The 9,535-nt window shown below is 36.6% G+C and overlaps 1 protein-coding gene across 1 annotated transcript in view; it reads right to left on the bottom strand.

Moving 5' to 3' along the window:
- NMD3 (NMD3 ribosome export adaptor) overlaps window positions 1–8,780 on the bottom strand; it is a 29,946-nt gene extending 21,166 nt beyond the window's left edge. The window contains exons 1-7 of the mRNA XM_063442604.1: window positions 8,661–8,780; window positions 6,371–6,430; window positions 4,025–4,159; window positions 2,580–2,676; window positions 1,310–1,390; window positions 951–1,079; window positions 159–249 (exon numbers count right to left, since the gene is read on the bottom strand). Coding sequence (XP_063298674.1) covers window positions 159–249; window positions 951–1,079; window positions 1,310–1,390; window positions 2,580–2,676; window positions 4,025–4,159; window positions 6,371–6,414 — 577 coding nt within the window. The 5' untranslated portion in view covers window positions 6,415–6,430; window positions 8,661–8,780. The remainder of the gene's footprint in view (window positions 1–158; window positions 250–950; window positions 1,080–1,309; window positions 1,391–2,579; window positions 2,677–4,024; window positions 4,160–6,370; window positions 6,431–8,660) is intronic.
- Between the last annotated feature and the right edge of the window lie 755 nt (window positions 8,781–9,535).

Genomic DNA, 9,535 nt, shown 5'->3' with positions numbered 1-9,535 from the left:
TGCTGATTTCTATACCTTGAATACCTATGTTTAGCACCAATATGTCAGACTTGTTAAAAGGTTAGGCAAACAGCTTTTTACAACAGAAAGAAAATATAAACTTTACTAGAAATGGTCGCAGGTAGCCAAAAATATGTAATAAGGAAAATAACCCTTACCATGTATTTCTTTGACTCGTAGCGTGTTCTGATGCAACCTGTGTTTTAAAATAATCTGTTCTAAATAGAAGAATGTTTTCTTGTGCTGAACCTAATTGTGAATGAAGATAGAAAAGGTTTACAATGCAATCCCCACATACAATCTCACAGCTACAAGAACAACCTCACAAGACCAATCTGTCAAAATGAATGATCCACCAGGAGTCCGGCGAGAATGTCTACTACTTGTAATTCAAAAAACTGGTGTAAGTCCCAGCAGCAGATAAGCAATACTTAAATAACGTATTTTTTTGGAAAAAGAACTTCGGGGTCGTTTGAAACCATTTTATAGAGGTATTTTTCGACAGCAATTTACAGAATTCTGTGAAACTGTTTTGCTGCTCTGTGTAGCACTATAAAGAAAGATACAAGCATCACTTCTATCAGATTAGTTTCTCCCATAAGTTTCATCACCTTGAAATATGCTAGCATACATCTAAAACCAGTAGCCATGACTTAAACAGAGATGAGGTGAACTTCTATTCTAACAGAGCTGCTACAAATAGCTTGTGAATCGGCACCAGCTGTGCAGAAGACAAATCTTTTTACAGCCAGGTCCATGTGATAAAGAACAGGTCATCACAACAGAAATACAAGAGAGAGACCACTTTCTTGTTATGCGAGACAATAGGCATAGCTTTTCTAATTCAATAATTACCAACGATTATCACAGAACAAATCATCTAAAACTCATCAGCATTATCATTCCAAGATCGCAAGCTCAATAAAGAAATTTAAGTAATAGGTTCTTACCTTCTGACGAACCTGGACCACCGCTTTCCAGAAATCTTTTGCTTCTACTCTGTGGCAATCATCACACATCTGGGACAGCATTGTGAAATCGACAATGAAGACCTGCTGGAGAATGGCTCCGTTCAACACCTGCCAGAGACGCAATAGTGGGTAATCAAATCTCAATACCGAGCATTTCTGTAGCACTTATAGGCTTCAGAACAGCAGCTGCAGAACCAACACATACAGCTTTCCTGCAATTACCGTGAAATTAACAGAGTGTGCTTCAGAAAAACTAAACTTTTTAGCATCTCGTACAACACAACATATACAGGACTTAGAGTGCTAGAACACAGAATGGATAATACTAAATCTATTACCTCCTTCTGAATCGTAAGCTTCACTTTCAGTCTCTTTGAATGTGGCTCGGTCCAGACAAAACCTGCATCAATAAGGCGCACCTATGGAAAAACACACAAGTAATTAAATTTTAATTTAAAATGGTGAATATGTAGAATAAAGCATCTAAAATTACAGTCCAGGTCTTTCTAACCCATATAAAGCTGGAAAAAATGCAAAACAAAAAAACCTAAACAAGGTACTAGGTGGTTAAGGCAGTGTCTAGATTGGCCAGTTACAATAAATCCACTCCTTGTCAATAAAAAAAAAATAAAGTTAGCTCACAGATTATGCTGTTCCCACAGCCAGTAGATATTTGTTGTATATTTTTTCAGTTTCTGTTCAGAGCGGCAATACATACATATGTGGTGACTCAAAAGATCATGATGCAAAGAAGAGGCGTAAATGAACTATGAGATCATAGATATACTGCACTGTCTATTACATGGAAGAAAGAAATATGTAAAAAACTAAATAATAAAATTAAAAAAATCTAACATTAAATGCTGGCATAGCATTGTAATAATGTGTCCTTACGTTCCATATATTGTCAGTTGTGTAACCACTTAAAGGGGAAGAGGCATGGATGTTAAGGTCAGATTCTGTAGTTCTACATCAGGAAATGTACACATGTACTGGTCATTATAAACAAGAAGTAAAATAATGGCAAGCTAAATGATGTCTGCAAATATGTAGGTAACTGTTGAGAAAATGATGGTAAATTCAATCCCTAGCATAACCAAGAAAACGGCCATAAACACAAGTAAATCTACATATTGTCCAATTTGAAACAAGACAAGGAAACATTTAATTAACATACAACCTCAGGTTCATTTATAGTTACACAAATGTGTGTGGTGCGGTACCAATATATTTACATACAACAGCTGTAACATTGTTATGTAAACTTCGACGTCAGTTTATCAGTTCAAGGCCAGAATAACAAAGGTTCACATGTAGCATATGCATGCACTCTTTATATACATGCAAAAAAAAACATCTTTAAAGTTAAAGAGAGCATGCTTTAAGGCTGTGTGTGAGTGGGGGCAAACGTGGTTTGGAAGAGGGTAGCCAAAACCCTATCAAAAAATAGGTCTGGCACATAAGTTGATATTTTAGATGCAAATTACAGTAATAGTTGTAATAAAAAAAGAATCCAATTTCATTAGGAAGTATAATCCTAAGGATTGACACTTAAAAGGTGTCTTGGATGGTCCATTTTAACATAAGAATTAGAACTTAAAGACATACCTTGCTCAATGAAGCCTTTATTTTTTTAAGGCACAAAGTAAGCAGTTCTCTAGACTCCAAAGCACACTGTATCCATGTCCCAGGTGGCTGCAGATATCTAAAATAAAAGGATTATTGTTATACATTAAACCACAAATTGTTGAGAAATCAGGGAACTGCATAGAACAAATAGCTGGTCTGAAATACAAGGATAATGTTATCCCCCCTTGACAATTTTTGCTCTGGAATGTGCAATTCTTGATTACTCCATTTAATACATGCATTTCCTATATTGGATAGATCAAGGGTGCCCAAAAGGTTGATCCCCAGATGTTGTAGAACTACAGCTTACATGATGCTTTGTCATTCTAAAGGCATTCCAAAGACATGCAAAGCACCATGGGAGATGTAGTTCTACAACATCTAGGGATCTACCTTTTGGGCAGCCCTGAGATAAGTCATTCTTAAAATATTTCTGAAACTGCATGATTAATATTACAATATGGATTTATTATAGTGTAAACAGTAATAGTTCTTTATTGCTGTATTTGTATATTACAAAAAATACACTTTGTGTTATTTTAACACAAAGTTGTGTTTCTCTGCTTTGAAAGGTTTAAACAAAAACCGTATACAACATTACAGCATTCAACATCCAACACCCATGGAAATCTATACACAAACAGTTCTTAATTAGAAGAACCATGGTTAAAAGAATGTTTGCTTTATTTTAGAATGCTTTTCTCAAGTTCATGAAAAAAACATGTAGAGATTTGTGGTTTGTATGAAGACTTAGAGCAAAACCAGTTTTTATGGCAGATTTTAACTATCGAAATTATTCAACTCCAGGCTGCAGAACACCTTTATGAAACTAATTATAGATGAAGATAGAAAGCCCATTTAAGTAGACAAGTGAAACGCAACCTGATGACCTATTTAAATCCTATGTTAGCATATATTAACAAGCCCAATAATAAGGTTTCAAGATTAAAATACAGATTTGAAACCTAAAGGAAAAAAAAATGTATGTGTGTATTTGTGTTCAGTGTTGTCATTTTAATACAGTTTGTATTTATAGGAAGGGGGAGAGGGAGGAGAAAGAAGGGGGAAAAGGAAAGAAGGAAGAAATTATGTTAATCAAAACATTAATGAAGTGAACCTAGCAAGACTTATTGGCACATTCTACTAGACTCTATAGGGCAATACCAAAGATTTTTAATAAAAATAATTATTACACCACCCATCGATGCTCTGGCCAATGCAGGAACATTAGACCTAGAAGCAGAGATGAGCTGGACTGCACAGAGACCCTCAGTGTCAAACGGCTTAAAAACCTGTTTGAAACTGAATAATGAGACTACACCAGTGAACTCAAGCACCATAACTATTTAAATTAGATAGATACAGTGGTCGATGGTGCCTCTCAAGAAGTTACTAGCAAAATTACAATTTGTTAAGATCCTTACCGTTCACACTGTTTGCAGAAATGGACTGATACCTGCTTTGGAATTCCCTCACTGATGTCAATTTGTGTTCGCAAACATGCAACACACATATTTGCAGGATTTGGGGGAATTGGAATCCCACACTGGCAGCAGAGACTACATAAAAGAAAAGTAAACATGTTAGCAACATTAAAATAACAAAACAACAGGATGACAGACCACTACAAAATTCTCAAAACTTCAAAAAATACACATACTGAGCTTTACAGCTAAAACTAGACAGCAGAATTCCAAGAATATATCAATAATTGATATTCACATTATTTGTTAAAATGACAAAACATTAGAAATACAAGTAGGTCAATGTCATGTTCAATAAATAAATCTATTTTTAAAAGAGTTTTTTTTTTTGTTTGTTTGTTTGTTTGTTTTTTACAAAATACCAAATTTTAGAGATGGACAAAATTCATGAAACGATCTGATTTTCAATTCTCATATTTACTAAAGACAAATCTAGTAAATCTTTAGTCAGTCCAACTGAATGAACACCGATAGGCCAATAACATTCAATTTAAAATCACTCGTTTTTGCATGTGAGCCCTTTATAAAATAAAGCATTCACATTTTTACCAGAAATCAAACGCCCAGAGGCAGGTAAATCCAAGAAATTAATTTGCTATTTAGTGAAGTTATAAAAAACCTTCGTGCCCACTGGCAGCACTAGATACTTGCAAAAATAAATAAAGCCAAATAAAACAATTAAATAAAAAATAAACATGGAAAAAAAACTCTTTGCAGTGCAATGATTAAGTATGAGACAACTGGCCAGCACTTGTCTCGCAAAATACCTATTGCTCAATCCCCTGATAGTTGCACTGTTCACCTGCTTTGTACTATTTATTTATAGTTTGAGCCATGTTCAGTGGAGGGTGCCAACGTTCCTGCCATTTTATAATAATACAATTTATTCTATACATGAGCCAAAATATTTTTCACTTAAAACAGGGTCGGCCACTAAATGAGAATTCAAAGAGAATTTCAAATGCAAGGTCAAAATAGGCAAACTGGAAACGTTCTCTAAGTCAGCTATGCTTTCAGTTCAGCTACTCTGGCCTTAAATTTGAAATTCACTTTGAATTAGCCTAGAATTCTAACTTTTTTAATACCGCTATAAGATTTAATTTTAGATTTCAATGACAAAAGGCGTAGCAAATGAATAATCTACAGCTATGCTGGTACAGTGGAGACACATGCAAATCTATATACAGTTAGGTCTAGAAATATTTGGACACTGACAAAGGTTTCATGATTTTGACTCTCTACGCCACCACAATGAAATAAAGAGATTGTATGAAACGTTTAGGAATTGCAACCATTTTCATACACAGTCCCCTTATTTCAGGGCCTCAAATGTAACTGGACAAATTAACACAATCCTAAATAAAATGTTAATTTTTATAATTGATTTCTCGACTTTGCAGGCAATGACTACTTGAAGTCTGGAATGCATGGACATCAAACAATGGGTTTCCTCCTTTATGATGCTTTGCAAGGCCTTTACTGCAGCTCTCTTCAGTTGTTTTTGCGTGTGTCTTTCTGCCTTATGTTTTGTCTTCAGCAAGTGAAATGCATGCTTGATCAGGTTGAGAGGAGGTGAGTTACTCGGCCATTGATGAATATTCCACTTATTTGCCTTAAAAAAAAATCCTGGGTTAATTTTGCAGGATGTTTTGGGTCATTGTCTGTCTAAAGTGAAGTTCTGTCCATTCAACTTCGCTGAATTTGGCTAAATCTGAGCAGACAATATATCTCTATACACTTCAGAATTAATTCTGCTGCTTATGACGCCTGTCATATCAATAAACACTCGTGGCCCAGTGCCATTGGAAGTCGTGCATGCCCATGCCTTCACATTGCCTCCACAGTGTTTTACAGATGATGTGGTATGCTTTGGATCATGAGCCGTTCCAAACCTTCTCCATACTTTTTACTTCCCATCATTCTGGTACAGGTTGATCTTTGTTTCATCTGTCCAAAGAATGCCGTTCTACAACTGGGCTGGCTTTTTTTAGATTTATTTTGACAAAGTCTAATCTGGCCTTTCTATTCTTGAGGCTTATGAATGGTTTGCACTTTGTACTCCTACGATCATCCACCACTGTTGTCGTCCATGGACATCCATCCAGGCCTTTTTGTGTTGCAAAGCTCACCAGTATAAAAATAATAAAACTTGTATCAGTGTCCAATTATTTACGGACCTAACTGTACTTCAAAAGTCATAACACACAATCCCAGAATACTATGCATGGAACTATTCATAGGAATTGTGAGTGCAAATACATTCACTAAATTAATGTAGATTCTTACATGTTCCCTTGGCTGCTGGTTGCTGGTTCTTTCATGTACTCCATTTTTCTAAATGTTTATCTGAAAGATTAAAAAAAACATATATATATGAATGCAAGGATGAATGTAACTATTTAATATACTTACAGCAAGGTTACACAACATTGAACATATAAGTTGACATGAGTTATATAGCATGAAAATAGAACAAGGAACAAATTATGAATGTAATTCCTCACAATCCGTATAATTAAGATACAGGTTTGTACTTAATGGAATTTTAAAAATGATTAGAAGAAGCTTAAAGGGTTACTCCAACCATCAAAACACTACAGCCCACCGTAGTGTTTATGATGTTAAGAGTATCCCTGTGCCGTTCACTGGTAATGGAGCAAACTGTTTTACACCAGTTTTCTCTCTTACATTATTTTTCCCCCACTTTCCGTGTATTGCCAAACTACTGTCTTATTCAGTTTCCTCTCATTTAAGCATTTCTAGCACTCTAGGTTGATATATTGGTTGTCATACCTATATCTATGTGCAAGCTGGCATATTTTTGTATATATTGTATACAGTTATATTATTTACATCCACAAGGTGGTGTGTTGCAAGGAAGGATTGCTCTCTAAAGCGGTCTATGCACTTTGGCTGCTTTAGTATGACTGGCTTGTTGCATAGCAACTGCTTTATTTAACATTTGAGTCTCTTATAACTTTCTAGGTATACTACAGTGTCTTATCCAGAACCTCAGAAGGATCTTAGATAGTGGTCTGGCAACATGTTATTCTGTTTTTTCAATCTGGTTTATTTATACAAATTTGTGCCCACTCTAAGTACTGTCCTGGACTTACTTGGTACTTAAAACAAGTTTTCTTGCATACACTGTTCATTATGTATTTGTCTGTGTTACTGATGAGGTCACAGGCTATCGAATTACGTGCAAATCGGTATGATGTCACCAAGAGAATCCTGGTACTCCCAAGTCACATTTTCACTTTAGGGGAGGCGGCACGGTTAGTAGCATCACATATTTGGTTTGTGTGCTCTATACTGTTATGGCCATTTGCACTTAAAGTGGTTACATCCAAAAGATTTTTGTTATTTCCATGTCCTTTAATAAATCTATGGTGTTGCACTTTGTGCACAACCCTGTATTCCAATGAGTGTTGCCCCATTTTTCCTATTGGTATTTAGTCTATTTTCCTGTACTAGCATTTTTTTTGTGTGTATATTAACCCCTTAAGGACAGAGGCAACTATCCAAGTTCTGTAACAAAACAAAACCTAGAATTTGAGCTACTTATCTGCTCAACCGCAATTTACCTCTTTCATATTAAATGCACCCACACTTAATTTACATCAATTTGCTAACTTTTAATTTCAGGTCACTGAGATCACAAAAATTGGCTGTCGTCCCCCAGATTGGGTCTGGCAAGGCAACTATGGTTCGAGCATGGGCTGCAGGGGCACAGATGTTAGGACGTGTCATTATGCCCCAACATCATTAAAGTCCATGCCATTCAGGGCATAATGACATGTTCTAACGGTGGTAAGATGTTAATACTTGACCTCTAACGTAACTGTGGCCATTGATCCTGCCAGGAACAGAGGGTTCTCTGAAGCAGTGTTTACAACATCTGGCTTCTGCAGAAACCAAATGCCCATCCTGTCACACATTGATTGGCCAAGATCGTCATCAGACCGCTCTCTGTGAATTTGATTCTGAGCATCAAAATTTGCACATAAAATTGACATTAGCCAACCCTGAACTTTGCACCCTAACACATTGTCGAAAGGGAGTTACCCCTTTGGCAGATAAGGGGTTAAAATGGGTATATGGACAGCTTCAAATTGAAATTCTGCACCATAACCACTTTAAATCACTGCAATTGTCAGGTGTAATGGGGTAATGCCTGGGGTAATTTAAGACAGTTAATAAAATATATCACTTTGAAACAAAAGATTATTTTGAAACCATTTAAAATCACTTAGTAAAATAGTTACCGAAAATCAGAAATGCCACACAGAGATTAGGAAATTGTGTTCTTATAATGATATCTGTCAGCACGGAGATAAACTACCATGAGCACTGTAGCTGTGGCCGATTCATCTTGTGATGCTGACAGTCACAGGGCTTAAAGCACAACCCGCATTCAACCTGAACTCATGTGCTTATAAAACAAGTTCGATTTTAAGCCCACGGCGACCATCTAGTCCTAGTCACCCTCATGTCTCTTGGCCTACCCATTGCTAGATAACAGTGACACCCCATATGAAGACATATAAACGGGCAGCATAATGTGAATACGAACCAGTAGCACTGCAAAGGAAACTCCACAAGCAGAAGCGATGAGGAGTTCACCTCCCGGGCCTGAAGGCAGCAATTCACAGACCGGGGATGCGAACCACGTGCGTGCCAGCCAGCTCACTTCCGCATTACGTCACTTGGATTAAAGGGCCCCGTTATAGCTGTCCAATGCACTGCCTGTGTGGAAAGTTGGACTTTCCAAGCAGTCTGGCATCAATCACATGCTTTGTGTTGCTTACATGCTATTATTATCTTCCATAAATTGTATATGCTAACTCTGCATGTATGGCAATGGCATGCATCCACAGAGGATTTTTTATTTTTTTTAAAGACACATCTGTATTTTTTCTTTATTTTTTTTGCCAGACACATAATAAATGATGCATGCTGTGAGACAGTGCATGAAAAGTGACCGTATAAATCAAACCAGTCCACTAATCAAGGCATTATATTTTATATGGAACTATTTACTAAAAAACTGTATTCCCACCACTCTTTCTAATACTTGGGTATGTTGTTAGACCCCAATCTTATCTTTTGGCCTCCACATAGAAAACCCTGCATCTAAACTTTATCCAAAACTAGGTGCCCTGTACAGAAACAAATCCTACCTAAGCTCTACAGTAAAGGAGAAGATTGTACAGCTGATGCCAATCATTGATTATGGGGATGTAGTATATGCACCTGCACCGCAATCTCACATTAATAAGCTCAATACATTGTATAACTCGTTCTGCCGATTTGTGCTACAATGTAATTACAGGACCAACCATTGTGACATGCTAAAATAACTAAACTGGCTGTTGCTGGAATTCCGACGCACCCTTCCTCTTTCCAGCCTTGTGTTTAAGAGCTTTTCTGGAAAACTCCCTCCCTACC

This window comes from Pelobates fuscus, chromosome 2, assembly GCF_036172605.1.
Source record: "Pelobates fuscus isolate aPelFus1 chromosome 2, aPelFus1.pri, whole genome shotgun sequence".
NCBI lineage: Eukaryota > Metazoa > Chordata > Amphibia > Anura > Pelobatidae > Pelobates > Pelobates fuscus.
The sequence above is the reverse complement of the archived record's forward strand: the minus strand, read 5'-3'. Positions and strand labels throughout refer to the sequence as shown.